We start from the raw sequence: 24,728 nt of genomic DNA, 5'->3' as shown, positions 1-24,728 counted from the left end.
AATTCATTCTGCTGAGTGGACTGAAACAGAGTTCTGACTACTCTCTTTATAGTTAAGTCACGAGAGAATACAGAGCAAATATTATGTTTGGATGTATCTGTAAAGATAGTTGATCCTTTAAGAGGAACTTTAGAAACTTTTTCTTCAAGAATCCATTGCCAATTATGTAATAGTCTGGTTATCTTTAATGGAGACCCATGTGTAATATTTGGAGCCATGGCTAATAAAATTTGCCCCTCTGGGATGGTTTCACAGCATATGTTAATTTGTGCATTAGTATAAAAGATATATATCTGCTCAGGTCTTATCCCAGATAATTGTACTGCTCACTTAATGGTCTTTAATAAAGTCCTAGCCACAAGCACTAGATAAGTAGTAAGGCTTGTTCTGGTTGTGTTGGGAAGTTCATGGATTCTATCACACTGTCTTCTTGATGAAGGACTGCTGTGGGTGCCTCTTTTGTAGCAAAAATTGATATTTCTAAGGGTTTTTGAGTGATTCTTTCAACCACATTGGATAAAGCCAGTTCAACTTCTCTCAAAGCCTCTTGAGCTTCCTTTGTAAGCTGGCATGGGAGTTTAAAGCACTGTCTCCCCTTAAAATGTCATATAATGGTTGCAATTGATAAGTAGTCAAGCCTAACATTGGACACATCCACTGGATATCTCCTATCAATTTCTGAAAGTCATTTAAGGTGTTTAGCTTCTCTGTTCTTAAGGAAAGTTTTTGTACGATAAGCACCTTAGGGTATACTTCATATCCTAAATATTGAAAAAGGGCATGTCTTTGAATTTTTTCTGGAGCTATATGCAATTTGTAGTTCCTTAGTGTTTCCATGGTCTTTTGTAGACATGCTCCTAACATTTGTTCCTCAGGTGCACATCCCAATATATTATTGATGTAATGTAATAACAATACTTTTGGAAATGTTTTTCTTACTGGAGTAAGAGCAGCAGCCATATACATTTGACATATGGTAGGGGCTATTTTTCATTCCCTGTGGCAAAACTGTCCATTCATATCTTTTATAAGGCTCAGCTAAGTTAACAATGGGCACTGAAAAGGCAAATCTTTTCATATCTTCTTATCCAGAGGGATAGAATAGAAACAATCCTTAATGTCTATAACCCAAAGAGGCCATTCTCTAGGCAATGGAGTAAGAGTTGGAAGTCCAGGCTGAAGAGTTCCCACAGTTTCCATCTGTTCATTTACTTTTCTTAAATCAATCAACTTCTTCCATTTTCCAGATTTCTTTCTTACAATAAATACAGGGGAATTCCAAGAACTTAGGGAAAGTTATAAGTATCCTTGGTCAAGTCGCTTCTATACTATATCTAATAAGACCTGAATTTTATTGCTAGCTAAGGGCAACTGTTCTATCCACACTGGTGTATCAGTTTTATATTAGGAACATGTGAGAGTGTTGGCAGGCCTTCAACAGGAGCCCTGCCTAAAAAACTGAAGTAGTACTCATTTTAATCCTAATTGTTGTAAAATGTCTCTTCCCAACAGATTGATGGGGATTTTTTTCAAATATAAAAGGGATAAAAACTCCTTCAAATATCCATCTCAAAGGGGCAGCATTAACTTCAGTTGCTATTGAACCCCCTACGTCAGACATGTAGGTGTCTGCCTTAATCTTTGGCCAGTGACTGGGCCAGTTGGCTCCTCTAATGACTGTACGATCTGCACCAGTGTCTAGCAATCCTTCTAATTGTATGCCATTTATATAGATAGTGAGCATAGATCTATCAGCTGTCACAGCGGCTGTCTAGTATATTCCTGGATTTTGTTGCTTGGAGTCAGAATCTGGATGACTATGGCCAGATTGCCACACTATATAGTAAACCTGGTGCTATTACTTCTGCTGGTTGATAAGTCACACATTGTCTACCTGTATTAGTGACTGGGATATTATCTACACATTCCCCAGTTTCCCACATCCGTGTATGGATAGACACTGTTTTGTAAGTACTCTCAGGAGGTGAAATGGTCAAGCCTACTATACCTGGAGGCAAGGGATCCCTAGGCTGAAGAGGAACAGATGTCACCTCTCCAGAGGATATCTCAATTGTCCCAGCTGCATACAATGTTATTCTCCACAATTGTAATCTCTTTCTCCCATCAGATTGCTTCCTGGCTGATTTGTCATGCCTGGGTACTGAATTTCTAGGTACTCTCTGGATGCAGCATCGGCTGCCATCATGCCCCAAGTATTTTTTGTTTTGGGCCCTAGGGCTGGGCCCCTCATCCCATTTCCCTGAATCAGTCTACATTCTGATGCCCAATGGAAGCCTCTGTTGCATTTTGGACATGGGGTTTTGAGTCTTGTTCTCCCACTTTTTCTCACTCTGTATGCCAACATTGAGCTTTCAGATGCCCTACTTTACCACATTGGAAGCATTGATGAGCTCTCTGGAAGACCCCTGCCAAAATGGACTCTGTCTTCCCATGTTCAGATCTTGGGAAGTCTTCATCATAACCTGGCTATAAAAGGTATTTGTGCCCACTGTGGCACAGCGTCTTATGATCTCCTCTAAAGGAGCATCTTTGTGTAGTCCTAGTATAATCCTTCTACAAACTTCATTAGCATTTTCTTTAGCAAGTTGCCTTATCATAATGTCAGTTACTGCATTTTTACTATTAATTCGTATGACAGCTGTCTGCAAACATCCCAAAAAATCAACAAAGGGTTTATTTGTCCCTTGTGCAATTTTTGTGAAGACCTCACCCTTGTCGTTTTGACCTGGGAGAAAAGCCCATGCTTTGAAAGCAGCAACAGCAATTTGCTCATATGCTGCTATGGGGTAATTAATCTGTACTGGAATTTCTGCATAAGAACCTAAACCTGTTAGTTGATTATAGGTGGCTGGAAGATTAACTCCACTATGACTATTTTGTTGGGCTTGTATCCTACAGAGCTCACTATATTCAGAAAGCCACAATAAATTTTGTCCAGGTTCTAAGCATGTCCTTGCTATAGATTTATAGTCCCTAGGGGTTAAGACTTCATAAGCCAAATTCTGTAATAACATCTTAAGATAAGCTTATGTAGCCCCATAAAGAGTGCAAGCCTTTTTCAGATCTTTGAGGATTTCTATATCAAAAGGAGTATATCTTCTACTTTCTTGACCTGAGGAGTTAAACTGTTGAATCACAGGATACAGTCCTATTTTCAAATCAGCTAAATCCTGCCCTTCTTCTGTGGCTTTAAGTAGTGCCTTTTGCAATCTACTCATAGAAGGGGGTGATTGCTGGGGGAAAGGTGCTGGTGATATCACTGTCCTTCTCACTACTCTTCCTTCCTCCATCCTGGAAGGTGAAGTTGATGGGGGCATGTCAAGAACCAGTTCCGGTTTAGGTGGAGTTGAGGCTGCCTTGTGAGAGCGAGAATCACCACACCCTTCACCATGCCCTTCATCCTCACTTAACTCCTCATGTCCTCTGGTGATATCACTATTAATCTGTTTTTTGTCTTCCTCTTTTTCCTCACATTTCCTTATCTGGCTGTTCTGAAATTTTTTCTTTTTTCTATAACTTGCAGGATTCTTTAAGGCCAATTGTATTATGTTGTATATATAGAATGTTTCCTTGGAAATTGAATGAGGACCTTTATCATTGTAGTATTCACATAGTTGATCTCCTTCTAGTTTCCAATTATCTGGCCCTATATCTTCTTCCTTTAAGAACCAAGGGGACGTGCATTCTAATGTACCCAAGAGTCTAGCAATCTGCGACCAAGTTATAATTAAGCTTTGTCTCTGGATTAACTTAAATATGCTTTTATAGCACCCCCTCAGGGTGGGGAGCTGGGGCTGGAAGAGAATCTTTTCCTAATATCTGCCCCATTTCAGATAGAAAAGGTTACTAGGTTAGCCCCTAACAAAGTAAGTTCCCTGTTTGTCTATTAAAATGCTCACCATATTTCCTGGTCACCAGGGACTTCTTCAGTGAAATTAGGGTCCTTGGTGCACACATTGGGCACCAAATGTGAAGACTGAGTTAGCACCCTGGATACCTTAGAATCAGCCAGAGTCAGGATAAGCAAAAGTCCTTGGTCTTTATTCTTAGTCTTTAGAGGTAGAAGTGAATTGGATGGATGCAGGATCTCCACGAACTCTATTCTTTGTCTCCCGCCCAAAAGTGACTCTGGCTAGTCTTACTCCACTCCCTATTCCTTCCTACAATTCTCTGTATACACCAATTATCAAGCCAGCAATGAATGGTGGGAAGGGACATTTTCCAAGCATATACTAATAGAGTATTGTCCAATTGGTAAGTAGCCTTAAGTTCTCGGTGGTCCAACCTCAGTGCATCAACTCAAGAGTTTTAGCCCTTTACATCAAGGGTTTCTGATTAGTACACTAGGTCCATTTGACTCCTAAACATCAGTCAGCTTTTGTAAAAGGATATTTTATTCAAAGATATAGCAAGATCAAAGTACAAACATGTTTATCCTTACCATATTGGTCTCTGTGGGAATACGTTCTACTTAGCCAGGCTTCCCCACAGTTTTGATCCCACCAAGTTTATATCTAGATTATAGAGCTCTGCCAAATGTTACTATTTGTTTTTCAGGGCACCAACACTGAACTTGCTTCAATATCTAACATAATTCTGATTAAAGAATTTCTATGATTTGCTCTTCTGATTTTTCAAAAATTCCCAGTGATGAAGACTTTGCTCTTTTCACTATGTACCAGGAGCAAAAGAAATACTGAGAGTCCCCCTATAGCAAATGAGGTAACCCCCTTCCCTCCACCCACACACACACACATAGAGTGACTGAAGTTAACAAGCTTTTTGGAATATATACATAGGCAATCAAAAAATCTTTCTACCATATGGTTGAGTCCAGAACTAAATTAAAAAAGAAAAACACAGTTATATGTGTTACTCTTTCCAAGACCCTTGTCTTTCCCATCATTGCAGTCCCCATCCACCCTCCCAAAATAGACAAAAGACAGTCCTTACTCTTGAGGACCTCATAATCTATTAAGGAAGATAGCAGACTAATAAATATATACAAAACAAGCTATGTACAAAGTAAATAGGAAATAATTAATACAGATAGCAAATTCAACCTCCAAAAATAGTTCTATAACTATTGCTAACAAGATTTTTGGGGGGGAGGAAAGTGTAATTTAAGAAAAAGTTAGATTTCTTTTGAGAGCTAAGAAGATGAGTTTAAGATTTGCCTCTGGCACCTACTGATTAAGTAATCCTAACTATGTCATCTAACTTTTTAGTGTTTTAAGTTCCTCTCTTAGATGAAAGTTCTTAACCCTTTTTTATCATGTACTCCTCAGGTAATCTGGTGAAGTTTATAGATGCCTTCTGAGAAAAATTATTTACAATCTTTATTGAAGAAAATGTGAGATTTCACCTTGAAGCATAAAGATGTATTTTTTTTTATCTATTCAGATTCACAAACTTGATGATACTTATTGATAGATCCCTTGGGGAGGTCTATTAATCCAAATTGTGATTTTTCTTCTCTAGAACTATAATTTGAAACAAAGGTGTTAATGTGTACCAAGGGAATTTCCTCAGTTTCTTATGCCAAGGCAATCACAGGTCTAATATAGAGATAGATATATAAATGATGGATAGATAGATAGATAGATAGATAGATAGATGATAGATAAGTATAGAGATCCATACACATATACATATACATATATATAAATATACACACTATATATATTCATGTATATAGATGTTTATGCATGTTTAAAAATCATTAATGATTTCTATCTGTAATATGTATATATATGCATTGCATATGTGTGTACATATTTATATATATATATTCATATGAATCAGAAAACATTGAAAGTGCCCTTCTACCCCCAAATCATTGATATACTAATCATAAAGCATTCTTATCTGCACTTTATAACTTTATGAAATGCTTCAAAGTTTACACTATGCTTTTTTCAAATTTTTTTTATGTAAGATCATACAAATATGATTATGCCCCATATTTTTTAGAAGTATGATTTCATTGCTATATAGAACTCCCAGTGAGAGAACTTACTTTATTAGTGTAAATCTGGAATTGTTTCACAACCTAAAGCTTATTTTATTTGCTAAGAGTACTGAAGGATTAAGCAACTAGCCCGGAATCACATAGCTCTTATGTATGAGGTAATTCAAATGGACTAATATCTTCCTGATTCTAAAACTACTTTTCTCATTACTATAGGTCTTTTTATACCTGAGGAAGCTGAGTTCAAGACCTCAGCTCTGTGACTTGTTCATAGTCACATCAGAATCCAATACAAGTTTTCTAACTTAGGTCCAGGATTCTTTCATTCTACCTTACACTTGCTACCATATTTTTTTTGTATTTCAGATTTACTAATTCAGAAGGAAATCAATGAGGCATGGACACAGAATGTGCTCACAGAATGAATCATCCCATTTCTTTCATTGATACTACCTTCTGTCAGCTCACCATGCTAAAAATATTGTAATAACATTTTATTAATTGAATTTTCCTTCAAAATATTCCTATTCATAGCTCACTACTGTTATCTTAGTAAAAAATACTCAACACTTCTAACTGTATTTATGCAATTCACATAATTCCAGGGAGAAGAACATATGGTAAGACATTGAATAAAAAGCAACAAAAACAACACATTAAATATCTCTTTCCTTACGAAAATTTTGCAGTATCTCCTTCCAATTTGTTGCTAGATAAATCCTAAAAGAGGCAGCTGATGATGCCATTGTAGAGTTGATTTGTGATTCAGTATATTAAACCTTAATCCTGTAATCAGGAATACCTAAATTCAAATCCAGCCTCAGATACTTAATAGCCTTGTGACCCTAGGTAAGACACAACCTTTGCTTGCCTCAGTTTCCTCAAATGTCAAAAAATAGCACATGCCTCAGGTTTGTTAAGAGGATAAAATTGAGTTATTATTTATGAAAGGGGCTTACAATAGTAAGTGTTGTATCAATGTTTATTCCCTTTTCCGTCCTTCCACTTGAAAAATGGGATAGTGAATAGAAAACCAAGTTCACTGAGGAAATAGAACTATTTATTATTCATTATCATATATTCAAAATATATGAACAAAATTGTTCCCCTGTATTATCATTGTATAATCATTGTTATAATCATATAACAAATATGTTTGTTTTTATCATTTTATCATTTCATATCATATCAGCTTGATCATTTCCTTATTTTCTGTATCAGATAAAAGCCACCATAAATGACACCTTAAGCATTCAAAAGGGATGATTTGCATTGAAATTTGGGAATCTTTATTGCCATTTTTAATGTGGGATTTGGGACAAGTCTTCTGGGTTTTAGCTGTTTTTGTACCATGTGAAATTGTAAAAGATGTTTGTTTGTTTTATGTCTCACTGGGGAATCTATCACAGGGAAACAGAATGTGTAAAATGAAACTAGAAGAATGAATACTGCTGCCACCTATTTGTGTGATCTTGGTACAATCACTGGATTTCTCTGGGACTCAATTTATTCACCTATAAAATGAAGGACTTGAATTAAATGATCTGTAAGATTTCTTCTCACTACATGATCCAGTCATTATGTAGATAAAATAAGTAATTATTTTAAGTTATTCAGTCATTTACTTAAGCATTCCCCATAAGTTCAATGAAACTGATTTGTATCTCTAGTCTATATCTTAACAATGACTTTTATAATACTGCCAATCTTCACTGAGATATAATGATGATTTAGCACATGGTAATAAAATACTTTGCTAAATTGATTAGTCATTTTGAATTTTGGGTAGGTATGCTATCTATGTGATTTCTCTGAACAGCAAGTGGTAGATTGTGTGAATCATTATAGAAATGTAAGCACTGTTACAATGCTGAAGTTAGAATCACTGGAAATTAGTTTAAAAAAATAGACCTTGATTACGATGAACATAATATTTTGGGCTTCCTAGACTAACAATTTTATTCTAATTCCTCTCTCCTGAATTTATTCTTAGTAGTTCTTCATCACCCTGATAACTTAAAAAGGTAAATGCCAAGTTAAAACGTCCAACTGAGGAAATTAATTTTATATTCAACTTTAATTTTTATTTTCTAATGTCTCCACTCCTAACCCCAGCAAGATATAAGTTGAATAGATCTGCTATTGACTATATACTATCCAAGAACCTTGTTTCTTTCATGGATTTTGTAGCTAATGTTTAAGACATAACATTGCATCTCAAAAATATCTTGTAGGGGCAGATAGGTGGTACAGTGCACCAGCCCTGAAGTCAAGACAACCTTAGTTCAAATCTTGTCTCAGGCATTTAACAATTTCTAGCTATCAGACCCAGGATAAGTCACTTAATGCCAATTGTCTCAGCAAAATAATAATAATAATAATAATAATAATAAAACTATTTAAACTTTCTTAATCTGTAAAATTAAGGGCTTTAGATTGATTTATGTGATCTTTTTTATTTAAAGCTATAATCCTATAGTATACTCTGTATATAACTTTTTTACATTATAATGAAACATGGATTGTTGAAAATTATGAATTTGGGATGCACCAAGAGGTTGTGAATAAACACTGGATTAAATCTAAATTATAGAGTTTTAAATAAAGATTCACCTATCAATGGCTATAGATGAATCCATTACAACACAAAAAATTCTACAAGAAGTCAGACTTAAATCTATTGCTCTTTCATATAAACTAATATCTCTCAGGTTTTTCCTATATTTTCCTTGTTCTCTTCATGAACATAAAACACATCACTCACATAAAAGACCATCAAATAGTGTTCTGGATTTCACTGATATCCATAAAAATTAGGTACAGAGCTTGGTTCATTGGATAGAGATCTCTACTCAAAACCAGAAAGTTTAGGGTAGACTCTTTTTTTACTTCTACATGCCAGTTATGTGACCCCTAGGCAAGTCATTTAACCCATAAGTACTCTAGGTAAATCAAGTTGGAAAAAAAGCAATGACAAGCATTAGTATAGAGATTATTCACTCAGGGATTCTTTATGTCACTGAAATCACAGATCTAATCCTTATCCTTTTTTTTCACTGACCCCCTATTACTAAGGTCCTTCCTCCCTAACAATTTTCTATTCAGTTGCCTGGTATTTATTCTCTTTATGTGTATTTATAGATACTTAATGTACTTAGCTGCTGTTTCTTTGCATCTGGATAGCACAGTGACTAAAGCTCCAACCTGAGATCAAATTTGTTTTCAGACACTTATACTAGCTGTGGTACTCGAGCAAGTCATTTAACCTTGTTTGCTTCAGTTCCATTATCTGTAAAATGAGCTGAAGAAGGAAATGCAAACCACTCCAGGGTCTTTATCACGAAAAATCCCAAATGGGCGCCAGAGAGTTGTGCACAACTGAAACAACTCAACAGCAGTAGCAACAGCAACTACAATAGTGTTTCCCCTGATAAAATATTAAGTCTCTTAGGAATGGGGATTATTCAAGTCTTTGTCTTTGTACCTCTATTGTCTAGTATAGTGCCTGACATGTTAGGTATTTAATAAATGTTTGTTGATTATTGATTGATAGATTGCCTACCCTGTCTCAGATAGTTTTAGTATTTCTGCTTGAAGGAAGAGAGCTAACCCATCTATTTTAAAGCACTTGCCTTTGCTGTTATTTTCTAATGTTGGATTTTAGATGAAGTAAAAATTCTTGAACCTGGTATTTAATCTGCCCCAATCTGAATTCCATCTGCCTTTCCCATCCTATTTTATTGACTTTGCATCCCAGTTAAACTAGACTATTATCTGCATCCAAAATCAAAACATTTCTACTACAGTCTTTCTGTATCTGTACAATCCATCCCCTTTGTCTAGAATGTTTTCCTTTTTCATCTCCATCTCTTACAATCCTTGTCTTCAAAGCTCAATTCAGGTGTCATCTCCTTCCTTAAGCTTTCCCTTTTTCTTTCCTTCATTGCTGCCCTTTCCAATCTAATTGATTTCCATTATACTATACCCATTTGTGTCTTTGTTGTCCTCCCCCAAATCCCCAGAAGTTTCTAAACTTTTTAAGGTCAAGGACTGTATTATGTACACATTTCCATTGTTTATCAGGGTCATCTCCTGTTGTAGGTGCTTAATGAATGTTTATTGGTTTTAACTGGAATAACATTTTCCATCATTTAAAAAAAAAAAAAAAACTTTAACTTGATCATCTGAATTCTCTTCTTCCAGAGAGTCTGTGGTTTCTGATATGTATATCTGTATTTATTTGTTTCTTTATTTCCTCATTTTTTACAATCTTTATCCAGCCCCATCTCTTATTTTCTTTTGTCTTCTCTTTTCTTGTAAATACCTCTAAAACCTGAATTATAAAGCATTAAAGGGACCGTTTGAGTGGGGGTGGTAATGTCAACCATGAATGAGATGGATAAGTTTGATGCCAAGTCCTTCTATTTTCCTCTTGTTTTTTTTTTTATTCTTTGGCACTTCCATTCCCTTTCCCAGCCCTGCTAAAGAATTTGATATTTACCATTAAGTAATTTTCCATATTAGGAACACTTATATATGGAAATTTCTTTCAATGTGTCAATGTTTATAGAGAAAATAATTTAACTTATAAACTAAATTCATAAAAAGTAGCATATCTGAGCATTTTCTTGAGACAATAGTTTTATTGGACCTAAATAAAAGCAGTGTGTGCATGGTTCAATGCATGGATAATTTCTTATTTCACATATAATTCAGAGATGGGTTTAATAATGAAACATTATGCCAAGCTGAAAGAGGTATCCTTCTTTTGAACCATTATCCATAAGGGTGTACCTTTGATATGATGCTTCTGTAAGCAGTGAAGGGAATGTTTTTTAAAGAAAGACATTTATGGCAAAGTTATTGAAATATGGAAGTCTCTGAAAAAATTCTGAATGAAAGGAAATCACTTTTATGATTGGAAAGTAGATAGATATCATCTAGAAAATCAGAGAGAAGTATAAATATTACCTCAGTGTTTGAAGGTAAGGATAAGATGGATGCATATTTCTTAAGGAAACAGTATTAACAATCATGCATGATTGACCACATTGTCACCTCTTAGCTCTTTTTTCTTGGAAATGGATCTTTTATAACCATCTCCCTGACATACTTTTAAAGAATTGTGCTTGGGTTGTAGGAGAAGTTTGATTTATAAAATTGGAGGATGAAGGTAAAGATATAGGGAGAGATGAAAGGAGGAATGAAATAGAATGAAAAAATCATGGCCCTTCTTGTCAATACCCTCTGCTTTTATTAGTTTTTTTTTTCTCTCTCAAGAATCATGTTTCATGTCTAGAATATACTGAGATATTATCCTACCACACATTTTACCTTTATTTTCTATATGAACTGTTTTGGGATGAAACCTTCTGATCCCAGTTACATTGATTGTTCTCTGAATCTATTGTAGTGTGCCTGAATATTATGACTATGGTCATGGAACAAGCGAAGACGCCTATGACAGCTACGGTAAGACCTTTTCTATCTCAACAAAAATTGTGAAATCAGAAAAACAATCAGTCAATACAATGCAAAAATTATCCCTGTCTGTCCTTTTCTTTCATTTTTATGGAAGCCCAAACTAAATTGATTTGTATAATTCCAGGGTGATATTTGACTTATGGAACTAAGACTAGAAAATTGGACAGATCAATTTTGATCAAAATTTCAAAGACAATTAATCACAGTCAGAGATCAATTTCAATAGCAACAGAGAGCATTCTGATTAGTGTCTTGTGTATATCCCTAGGCCAATTGTCAGTCTTATTGATTTGGTAACAGTGATGCGTCCTTCTGCTGTCATATACATCAAAAAGAGTAATAAGTTTAACTATTCAAAAGATTTCACAGCAGTAATTATAGTTATTGGGATATTTATTTATTTAGATAGCACATTTCTAAATACCTCTACCAGACCTATATTGCGTTCCATAGGTAACAGAAGTTTTATCAGGTAATATATTGGGAAAGTTTCCAGTGCAGATCTACCAGTGCATTTTATGTAAGTGTATTGTCTGAGGACCATCAATGTAGCTATGATTGGAGAAATTCCTCACCAGAAAGTCAGATGCTAGGTGATATTTTCCAGGAATAGCAAGTAATCTTCCTAGACATGGAATATTTGTGATTTCTCCCTATGGATCGTATACTAATGGTGCCCTAAGAGTAAAATAACAAAAATTTTAAGGCTTGATAGATATAGATACTGCACATCTGTAGTCAACTTCCAGGTGAAGAAATGCCCTCCTCTAATGTAGGTTGACACCTTTTCTGTGACACATATCTTACAATGTTGCCTAGAGCATTGTGAATTAAAATGACATCTAGGATCAAAAAAAAAAAAAAAATAGATTTTTAAAGTAAGATTTGAACTCAGTTACTCCTAATTTTGAGACCAGGTCCCTATCCACCATCTTGTAATATTCAATTATGTAACTTACATAGGCTTGTGTGTACTATGTATGTGTATGTGTATGTGTATATGTAAACATATACTGTCCATACCTATGAGTTCATCTGTATAGAGAACTTACAGTTTGAAAATTCCATCTCCAGAAGCAGATCAGCAAATCAACTGCAATTTATACACCATGAAAATTATTTGGGACACTGAAAAGTTAAGTAACTTGCCCATGGTCATATGGCTAGTACAGCTCAATAGAAAAATTCAAGCCCTAGTCCTCCTGACTTAGAGTAGACCTTAGGATCTAGTCTCTATTTACTACATTATGTTGCATCTTATTAAATTCAAAACTTTTAATTTAAAAAATGTTTTAAGTATACTACATAACTAAACCTAAATGGGAAGCATAATTTAAACTAGAAGTTAATGTTTTAACCTCAACAAATATTCCTGGAAATTCCAATTTTCATCTTTTTTATCTTTAAAAAGAACAGATCATTGTTATGCTAAACATTAGCTTATTCATCTACAATTTTTTCTTAACATTTTATTCTTTCAAAATCATTGACCTTGTTCAAATAAGCAAGATTACAGATTCTAAACGTGTATGTATTTAAATATAAAGTTATTAGCCCTCTGCTATGTATGTACACATTATGTAAAAGAAATATATTAGGGATAAATTGATCACTTCTTAAGGTGGCTTTTAAGAGTTTGAATGCCATATATGTATGTGTATGTCTGTATATTACTTTTATTCACCAAAACATATGAGTAAAAAGTTCTGATATTTATTTTACTTTTTAAAATCAATATGTGTATCATGTGTATACATATGTACAATATGTGAATAAAGAAAAGAAGAATTTAATGTTTAAGTGGAATTTTCAGACTTCAAATCAGCTGAGATAGATGAACTGCCCTCCTTATATAGGGAAGGTGGGAAAGAAGGGAAAATGAGAATGTGTATGTTCATCAAACTGACTATGCTTCTTGCCAAGATATCAGACTGCTGAACCAAACTCATTTCTAAGTATTCACTAAGACAGGATTCCCATCCTGTGAAACACATATCCCTAATGAGTACCAAAAAATCATATCAGTAAGGTACAAGGAATTTGGAAGCCAATGTTATCCTATTGAAATTGTAGAAGCTCCAAATTGGTTTCTAATTCATGAAGCTACAAAAATTTTGATATGTTTTTGGAGAACAATTAATGAATCTGTTTACTTTATATGGGCATATTCCTGGTAAATGAGTTTATTTCCATTGTCTTGAGTAGGAAGTATGGAGAGATTTATCAAAAAAGCAAGAGATATAATGACTGAAAATTATTGGGAACCCTTGGGCTAAGAGATGTTGTGGGAATATACTTCTCCTTTTCCTTATTTTAGAAAGTAGCCAATATACATTGAATATTCTGAAGAAAATTCCCCTGAAAACCATCAGCAGACAATATATATGATAAAATGCCAACTTTATTGGGGTGTATTATGATACTTATTTGTTATTATAGTAATGATATGGTATATGCACAAAAACCCAAAATAGTGAGTCATGAGATGAGTTCAAACTTGAGAAAACCACTTAATCTTACCTTTGCAAATTACAAGTGGCCTATCATCCATTTTAAATAATATGTGCCATCTTAGTTCAGAGAAGGAACCTCATAATGTGTTATCTAGTGATAACTTTTTTTAAATGACTTTTTCAAATTTATAATATATAAATGCTCAAATGCTTACCACAAATATGTGAAGGAAATAAGATCTAATATCTTTATAATGTGTCAGAGGAGATTGAATTCTTAGAATTATATACATAAAAATTAATGGAAAAAGTGAATTGGATATCAAAGCTTCTGATGGGGTGTGGTATGTCATAATGGATAAGATTTATGCTCTTTTCTTTGAAAATTATTTGGGTTTGAAAGCCATAAACGCTGAATTAACATTGCAACAGGGAAACTTATAAAAACAGATAATTGTTTCTAAGCATTCTTTTGAGCTACTCCAACTCTAATTCTGAGAATAAGAGGTGAAATCTAAGGCGACAGAGAGAGACCTTACTTTTAGTTGTTTTTTGAGGCTCACTAGATTATATAGACTCGGTACTAATTCCCCACTGTGAGGATTTTTCACCAAAAAAAAAATCCACCCTACTTTAAAAGTCTTTTCTGCTAATTAGCCCCAGATTGCACACTGGGAAAATAAGCAAAATAAATGCTTGTTAACTAAGTAATAAGGGAAATGAGAAAAAAGAGACTGTGTAGCCAGCATAAGTAATGTGAGTTAAAATGTAAATTGCAAAGGCAGAATAGAATTTTGGCTGACCCAATCATTTTTACACCCAATTCTTTTCAAAGACAGTTTAAATAATGCCTAGAACTGGGGCAGCTAGATGGCGCAATAAATAGGGAAGCTACCCTGGAGTCAAGAGGAATGCCTAGAACTATACTTTTTTATTTTGGGGTGGGGAGGGGGGAGAGGGAGGAGAGACCTTATTTCATTATCTGATTCTACCCTTCTACCAGGCTCTGAATGCCATTTTTCAAGGATTTTGTTACTAAGATATAGCTAACAATTGGGCTTTTTCACAGTAGTCTATGAGCTTTGCTCTCCAATAAAAAAACCTATTTTTCTTTACCTAGCTACCTCCCTCTTCTAAGGACCATCTATTAAAGTTTTACTTTGTGATAATATGGAAGCTACAGATATTTCACTTCTCATCCTATTTATTTTTCCAATATGCTATCTTCTTAGAACCTCAATGAATTTTCATACATGTGATCACCATTAAATACAAGCTTTTTTTTTTTTCAAATAGTAAAGGTGAGGTTATTCTATATAACTGTAAAGCCAGTGTGGGTCTAATGTAATGATTGAATTTTGGATATTCTTCTTGCATCTATTTCTTATAAAACAAGAGACAAATAGAATCACTTTTTTAAAAATTCTAGGATAATGAGCATAAAAAGACAAACATGAAACAACCTATGCCTCTGTTCTTAAGTAGCTTATATTCTACTTGGAGAGGAATAGGTTACCACAGATAAGTACATGAGATATATTCAACATATAAAATAACTGGAAAAATCAAGAAAGTTTTTAAATGGAGTTAACATCAAGGATACAAAACTATTTCAAGCTTGAAAAGATGTTTCTTTTAATTCAACAGATGGACAGCAGAAGGATGATGAGGAATAAAGGAGCAAAAAAAAAAATTGTGATAGATGATTAATTAAAGCCCTATTTCATTGAACCTCTATTTCATTGAACCTCTATGTTATGCTAATCAGTATTAATCAGTATAACACGATTCCATAAAGGTGGTAATTATCAGTATTTATAGTAGAGCTCAGAGCCATGTACCACAGATTATAATTTCACTTGCATAATCATAGGAAGCTAACTAAAGAACCTCTACCCTTGTTTTTTTTCCTGTTATGATGACCAAATATAGCAAGGAGAAGGTGACTCAATTACATGAAAAACCACCAAATTACCTTTTTTGCTCCTTTATCTCTCATCATCCTTCTGTTGTCCATCAAGGAGATGCAAATATAAGTACCTAGGACAATAGCTGACCTTAGCTGCTTGCCTGTAGTCTACTTTTTTTATAGGGCCTTCAGTCAATATAGATGTTTTCACATCTGTTTATCAACCCAGCCCATGGGTGTGCTCATGGGTTTGATAGGAATTCCTGAAAGGTCAAAATAGGTCTGTCAAAGTCTATTCATAGTCCATTTGTAACCAATGCTATGTAACCACACAATTTTAAAACCCCATGGAATTATTCTGCCTATATTTTATGTGAACATACTTTTTTATACATCTCCCTATTAGATTGTAAGGTCCTTGAGAGGAAGAACTTTTGTTTGTTTTTGAGTTTCTTTGCCTTTCTTCCATTTCGGCACTTTTGGCACATATCTGTTACAAAGAAGTTGTTTAAGAATACTCATTGAATGAATGAAAAAAATATATATATGTGTATATTTTAAATTTGTAATAATTATTATATGTAGGGGTGACAAAACTGCAAAAGATTCCTTATGATGAGGTACAAGTTACAAAGACGGGGAGTTGTCTAGAATGAATTCACAGAATCAAACCATCTCCAGGTCAAGCTTTATTATGATGAATTACTAATAAGCTTGCAATTAAAAAGGAGGAAGGTGAAACCTTTTATGTGAAAGGATCCAGAGCAAATTTCATGTCTTCTTTTTTATGGAAGAGTAACTGAGATCCAAGGTTATTCAAGAAGTAAGAATTTGAGTGATATTTAAACAGGTGTGTTAAATCCAAAACTAGTCATCTTTTCACTGTTTCTCTTTGGCTTTCAGATTTATATTACACAAGATATTTTCTTCTGAAATATATGGCTTAAAAAGACATTCTATCAGATTTATCTTATTACTATACATGAATATTCATTCCTGATGAAATAAAAAATAAATTTATATTCAAAGTATATACACGAAAATATTTGACTGAAAGGTTTTTTTTTTTTCTTTTTCTGGAGTTCCACAACAGGTGCTGTACATTTATAGAAGGCACAGTAATTGATCTCGAAAAATCTGGAAAAGATATAATCTTCCAATAGTGAATTCCAAATGTGGCACATAAATCATAATTGTGACCTATACAAAGTGTCAGATATGAATTTTCCTTAAGATGGGCAACTTATAATGGATCATGATGTTAAAGTCTCAAATATATTGTTTATTATAAACAGATATTGAGTGGATGAGCTGAATAAATAATTACATACCCACTCTTAAGTGATCTTTTAGATGACAACTCCATAGAAGAACTTGAATCTCCTGAAATAAAGGAAGGAAAAGGGAAATTTTAACCTTTATTCCTAGACATTTAAATGTTTCACTGCAAATCAATTGCAGTAAATGCTTGTTATCCTCCCAATTTGAAAGAGCGAGAGAGACAGAAAGAAAGAGTATAATGTTGATGAAATTTGTGATAGCAACAGAGCTATGAATGAATGAAGCCAATATGAATAATCATGCTAACTTTAGTGGCTGAAAGTTCACACATTAATTGACTACTTTAAATGGGAAAGAGAAATGTACATTGGAGAAATTTTCATTTGTTTATAAAGATGGCAGAGTTTCACTGAATAAGGACAAATTCACCCATGATTTCTACCAGAATATAGGTACAGACACAATTGTTTCTGGGAAATCAGGTAGTATATGTTGTACGTTTTAAAAAAAAAAAAAAAAAAAAAAAGATGAAGAGGGAGAAAGTTATTGGATTGTTGTTGTTGTTTTTTTTTTTCTCCAATTTGTGTTTTTTTCCTTTTAAAAAGCAAGATATGAGCCAGTATAGATTTCTAATACTTTGTAAACTATTTGAAAAAAAAATGTAACAAAGGAGTCCTGTCAAATTCCTTCTAGAACACAAATATGGTATTGACATCTAAACCAGGCAGAGCCAAAACACAGAAAGAAACTTATAGACTCATCTCCCAAATGAATATGGAAGAAAAATTTTAAACAAAATATTAACAAAGAGATTACAGCAACTTATCAGCAGGATAATACACTATGAACAAATAGGAGTTATAGTAGGAATGCAGGACTGGTTCAGTGTCAGGAAAACTATTACCATAATTAACCATATTAATAACAAAACCAACAGAAATGATATGATAATATCAATAGGTGGAGAAAAAACTTTTGACAAAATACAGTACCCATTTCTAATAGATAAAAAAAAAAAAAATACTAGCGATCATAGGGATAAAGGTAACTGTTCTTGAAATAATAAGTAGTATCTATCTAAAACCAACAGCAAATATTATTTGTAATTGAGAGAAGCTAGATACATTTACAATAAGATTAGAGGTGAAATAAGGATTCTTATTATCACCACTATTATTCTACATTGTACTAGAAATGTTGGCTTAAAAAAATTTAATGGAATTAGAATAAGCAATGAGTAAATAAAACTATCACTCTTTGCAGATGATATGATGATATAATTAGAAAATACTAGAAAATCATCCAAAAACCTACTCAAAAAAATTAACAATTTTAGCAAAGTTGCAGGATATAAAATAAATCCATACAAATAATATTCATTTCTGTATATTACTGACAAAATCCAGGAACAAGAAATAAAAAGAGAAATTCCATTTAAAATAAGTGTAGACAAAATAAAATATTTGAATGTCTACCTGCCAAGATAAACTCAGGAACTATATGGATACAATTACAAAACACTTCTCATACACAGTCTGATCTAAACAATTGAAAAAAATATCAATTGCTCATATAGTAAGTCATGAAGACTGTCTTTTGAAACATGGAAGCATCGTAATTTCTTTCCCTGGAGCAACTATGCACAGAGTTGCCTTTTCTCTTTTCTGACTTATTGAAGTTTTTTTAAAAATATATTTATATTTTTATTTATTATAATATATTTATATTGTTTTGTTTATTTTTTAAAATGTACTAATTATTATGTACATTATTAACACACGTGTCCATTAAGACACAGCATGGCCATGTACAGAGATCTGGTCTCTGAATCACTAAGTTCTGGATTCAAATCTAGTATTTAAAATATTAATAAATTAATAAATATTTGGAAAGTGCTGGGTATATCTTTGCTACATACCTTTGGAAAATTTCTGAATGTTTCATTGTGTCAAGCAAATTTAAGATTTCTACTGTTGCATCTGGTTGTTTAGCTATTTTAGAAGAGGGAGTCATTAGGAACTTCCAATGAGGAAATGTTATCTACCTTTATAGCTAGGCAACTGTTCTGCAACATGAAGAGAATATTGCACTTACTTTTTAAAAAATAGTTAATATCTGCCTTTCTATTGTTTGAAACAAATACTATCTAAGTGATATGTAGCATTTTAGTAATAACTATATCTTCTTTTCAAAAAGCCCTTTTGTGTGACTGAATAAGTAAAAGAAGACTGCAAAAGGGCTCCCATAAAATTCTGAATTAGCATTAGTAAATTTATTTATAAAAAGAATAGTAATTGTTACCTGAGAAAGCAGGAAGAATTTATGCCTGAGGATATAAGAGAAAGAAGAAGAAAGCATCTTATTAGAAAGTCCTATGGAGGACAAAAGAAAGTTTTGAATGAGGAAGGACAGGGAACTAAAGTACCAGTAGCCAAAGGAAGACCTAGGCTTGAATAATTGGACTACCAAAATAACAAGAATCATGTTATTGTAGCAAAAGGAACTTTTACTGAATGAACCAAAGCTCACATTTCCAAAAGAGAGAGAATAATAGTTATAGATCCTGAAAATGGCAGCATGTAAGGTAATCTGCCAGCATCAATGGGTTGTTCTTGATAAAGATTTCCATTAAACTAATTTGAGTGATTCTTTTTTTTTTCTTTCTTCCAGACAAATATTGAGTATGCAATTTAGAAAATCTTATAGGTCTATAAGAAGTGATCACAAGTTGTGAGGGCAATACAGGTGCAGTGTAGTGAGGCCTTCCTCTGTTTACCAGGGATTCACACACAAGTTACAATCTAGTTGATCAAGGTTCTTACATAATTCCAGACCTGGGGTCAATACTTATGGCTTAAAAGCTAGAGAGACCTTTTGTTTACCTTATATTTTCTCTTAAAGTTTTGTGTAAATTCCTTTTCTTCTCCAACCCAGGAGAAATTATATTCTTGGCCAGCATGTTGGCAGGAATATTAGAGATCTGTTCATATTCAAATTTAGCAATTCATTTATTACATAAACTACATACATGTACAGACATAATCACCCTTTATATAGTCTAAAAGAGAAATCATTTATTAATAATGTCCATAAACAATGAAGTTTGCATAGAGTAAAATTTAAGGTTCAGAGAGATTAAGTATACAAATAGGACATGATCAGGTAAGTTCCCATGGCAAGAGATGAGATAAAATAAGGGAGGGACCCTTTAGTTCATAAAGATATAAAATTTCACATACTGTTAATAATATAAAGTTAATTATACTTGATTCTAACTCTGACAATATCAAAGATTATTTTTTTTTTTTTAACAATAAGGTTCTCTAATTTTAATCTAGGTGGCAGAGTGGGATATAGCAATGGAGCCGGAGTCAGGAAGATGAGTTTAAATCCTGTTTCATGTATTTAAAAGCTGGGAAAGTTATTTAACTTCTTTTAGCCTCTGCCTCATTAACTATCCTTACAGCTCACAAAAACATTGTAAGAATCAAAGGAATATACATATATATATATATATATATATATATATATATATAATATTAACATTCTTATATAAAGCACATTGGGAAGCATAAAAAGTGTTATAATTATATAAGTATTGATTGCTGTTCTCATTATTATTATTTAATTTCAAGCAATTAGAGAACTTTACAGGTTGTGGATCATCAACTATCTAAATTTAGCTAAGTACTTATTGAATGTGTTCACATGGCTTAGCTTCTTCTTCCTCAAAAAGAAACAGATGATTACTGCCTTCTAGAGCTTAGAAAATATTTCCATGTTTTTTACCAACAGCTAAATTTTCTGACTTTTTTGGGACAGTGCTAGACATTTGGAAGAGTTATTTCTTTGCGGTTTTGTACCAAGAGAAAGTTCCTTATTTGGTTTTTATAGCCCAATTCTAGTATATTATATTTCTCTGCACCTCTCCAAACATTCCCAACTAAATAGTTACTCAGCAGCTTACTAATACAAGGATCTTTTCACATCCCTTGCCATCTTAACTTTATTGGAATAAAGTACATGTGTATATATATGTGTGTATATATACATAAACACTTAATACTCATATACTCTTGTTAAGCATTCAAATGTTCATTAATTAAAGGTAAAAAAGAACCAGATAGGTTTAGACATGAAAACATATTTGATCTATGATTCTAGAAGGATCTGAAGCAGTGAGGAGAAAAACTGAGAGCCATCTGACCCTAGCTAATATAAGTCACAGGAAAAGAAAAATTTTCATGGTATGCAACTAAAATACTGACAAGAGGCTAGACTCATTTCTTCTTAGATAATCATTAGCTATAGAACAAAAAGAGAACTTTGAGATTAATAACAAGTCCTGTCATTTTAGAAATAAAGAAATGAAGTACAGAAAAGCAAATTGATTTGTTCATATATTGACCTAAACTATGAAAATGAGTCAGTTTGGGGCTCAAAATTGCTAAATTTGTTTACTACAATTTGTATACTATCAAGAAATTGGCATCTTAGAATGATTTCTTTGCAATAACTTTCACCTAGCACAATTTTCATTAATAGATGCTCCCTGATCATAGTATTCTGTGACTGTTTTGAACAAGGCCTTATGTACTTTTTCTATATCTTATATCATTTGCAAAGGTTTTAAATGTATATCTCTCAAATTTTGTTTCCCTAAATAGGATGATGGTGGTGGTAACATAGTGTACTTCTTCTCTAGCCATTCTCAGAAATTTCTAATACAATTTCTACCATTACCTAAAATTGGCCTTTATTCTCTTTTGCCTTGTCCTTAAGCTCTCTAGTTCTTAGTTTCATCAGCATATGAAAATTCTAAAGGCATATAAACTTATTTGAAAATTTACTAAAGAAATTAAATGTAAAAAATACCTAGATCAATTAGTCAGCAAAATTATTTACCTTATGTCAGGTCATATGGGAGATACTGAAAACATATAAGAAAATTGGAGCAACAAGACTAAAACACATATAAGAATAATTTATAGTAAAGGTATCATTAAGTACTAAATCATGTGACATAGTTCTAAGTGATATAAAAATTCAAAGCTAAGAAATCAATGAATTCTGGAAAAAGTGAGGAAATCTTATGGGAGAAGGCAGAATGAATTCTGGAAAAAAGGGAGGAAATCTTAAGGGAGAAGGAGGAAATCTTATGGGAGAAGGCAGGACTTCCATGTTGCTTCTTTTTTTTTTTTTTTTTTTTTTTTTTTTTTACTGAGGCAATTGGGTTAAGTGACTTGTCCAGGATCACACAGCTAGGAAGTGTTAAGTGTCTGAGGACAGATTGAACTCAGGTCCTCCTGACTTCAGGGCTGATGCACTATACAATACACCACCTAGTTGCACCATTACATGTTGCTTCATGAAGGAAGTATAATACTGGAATAAGTAAAGACAAAATGGAATAACATTCTGGATAAGTAGCATACACACCATAAATGAGGGAAAGATTTTCAAAGTGAAAACTGAGCTGAACAACTTCAGTATTGAATATAATATGAGAAGATATAGATACCATCCTAGAATATTAGACAACAACATTTTGAACTTATAGCCCCTGACATTTATATAATGCTTTAAAAGTGACATATCTCTGTATTATCTCAAATGATCCTCACAACAACCTTGTGAAGCAGTTGGTATTATTTTTCTCATTTTATAAATGAAACAACAGAGAATGTGAAAGCTAAAAAGTATTTCTCTTCCAGGAAAAATCAAATTGTCATTTGAAAACATGTTCAAAATATTAGCCACTATCAAGAACCAAAATAAAGTCCCAAGAACATAATTGATTTTAATGAATTTATAACTGGCAATCTTTGTGGAGATATAAAATACTGTCTTTATCTATTTGAAGAAATTGAAGCTAGCAGTTTCCCAGGAGTTTACTTTTTAAGTCTCTCATTATTGAGAGAGCAATCAGCTATCTAAAGTGTGTTTTATGAGGTAGGGATTTTTTCTCTCTTTAAGGTGAATTTTTTAAAATTAAATTTTAAAATAAATTTCTTCCTTTTCTGTACAATTTTGGTGTACAAACTTAAAGCAAACCACTTTGAAATAACAAAATAATGGATAATAATTATGTTGATAGCTGAATGGATCTTTGATCTCATCAGTATGATTACCTCCTTTCCCGACAGAGATTACAATTTATCTGTTTCCTATCATTGTAAACAGTTCTGGTTCATGCTCTCTAACAAATCTCCTACAAGGTTTATATCCAACACTCCTCTAGATACCTTTGCATGTATATCAATGTATAAAGTATATGTGGGCTGTCAATTGATCATTCTTCCCTTTTACACCTACCCTTTTTTTTTGCTGGGCTTCATCAAAATAGGAAGCTCCTTGTGAAGAAGTAGATTGTTTCCTGCTTCAAAATTACTAGTGTTAAAGAATTTTTAAAATGCAGAGGAATTTAGGAATTTACAGTCATATAGCTCGTATTTGTAAGAGGTAGGATTTAAACACAATTTTCCCTGACTTTAAAGCTGACTATTCACTATGCCAAGTTGTCTCTCTATCACATAATAACCAATATATAATAAACATGGATATAATTTATGAGACATAAAATATTTGTCTTTCTGTCATTCCATTCCATGAATGTTTTTAAAATTTTAGTGACATACAAAAATTCTATTTTCTCTTTGTACCAACAAATCACTCATTAACACCTTAAATTGAATCAGCTCAAATTCACTGACAGAATAAAAATAGTTAATTAGTTAATTAAATGCTGTTGAAATGGTTATTTATTATGGAAAACTAGGATTTTGGCCCAAGGTATAAAAGAAATTAAACACTTTTTGGAAGAAGGACAAATAAATAGATTGAATGTTCGTTCTCCTTTCAGATAAATGTGTACAGAAAATAAAGCAATAGATGAGGGTTATACATTTCAACATTCTTTGCCGATAAATAGCTACAAAAGAATCTCCAACCATACTTTTGAATAGCTACATTTACATAAAGTGATACCCTTAATAGATACAGGAAACTTATCCTGGAGAAAATAAACTTAATGGTATAGAGCCAATGTAAATTTTAAGTAACAGTGCTAAAATAGCACTATGTAATTGACAGACCTAGATGTTTGTGGTTTGAGATAAATAACAATCACCCTGAGTTTTCCTTGCTAGTTGTGGTTTTTGTGCATCGATTCAGAGTTTGCAAATCATAAATTGAACAAATTATCTATCACACAAGTAGAAAAAGTGCTAGATTTAGAATCAGAGGATGAGTTCAAATCTGATTCCCTACTTCTGTGACTACAGACAAATCAATTTACCTCTCTGGACCTCATTATCCTCTAAATAATGAGAAGTTTGTACTACATGAATTCCAAGATCCCTGCCAGCTCTAAATCATTGATTGTACAATCTTCTTCTCCTAACTAGCTCAGGGGATAGTATACTGAGCCTGAAAGCCAAGAAGAGCTGAAATCAAATATGGCCTCAGACATTTTTTAGCTGTGTAACCCAGAGGAAATACCTTTAATTTCTGTCTCAGTTTCATCTTCCGTAAGAAATGAGGATAATAATAACACACACTTTCCATGATTGTGAAAATCAGTGAGAGAATACTTGTAAAGTCCTTAGCA

The 24,728-nt window shown here is 33.1% G+C and overlaps 1 protein-coding gene across 2 annotated transcripts in view; it reads left to right on the top strand.

Moving 5' to 3' along the window:
- The window catches only part of KHDRBS2 (KH RNA binding domain containing, signal transduction associated 2), a 903,675-nt gene that overhangs the window by 866,925 nt on the left and 12,022 nt on the right, over positions 1–24,728 (top strand). For both annotated transcript variants that reach the window (XR_007953562.1, XM_051997202.1), the window contains exon 8: positions 11,406–11,464. Coding sequence is in view for 1 of the 2 variants with exons in the window: in XM_051997202.1 (XP_051853162.1) it covers positions 11,406–11,464 (59 nt within the window). In the remaining variant the exon portion in view is untranslated. The remainder of the gene's footprint in view (positions 1–11,405; positions 11,465–24,728) is intronic.

This window comes from Antechinus flavipes, chromosome 4 (genome assembly GCF_016432865.1).
Source record: "Antechinus flavipes isolate AdamAnt ecotype Samford, QLD, Australia chromosome 4, AdamAnt_v2, whole genome shotgun sequence".
Lineage (NCBI taxonomy): Eukaryota > Metazoa > Chordata > Mammalia > Dasyuromorphia > Dasyuridae > Antechinus > Antechinus flavipes.
The sequence above is the reverse complement of the archived record's forward strand: the minus strand, read 5'-3'. Positions and strand labels throughout refer to the sequence as shown.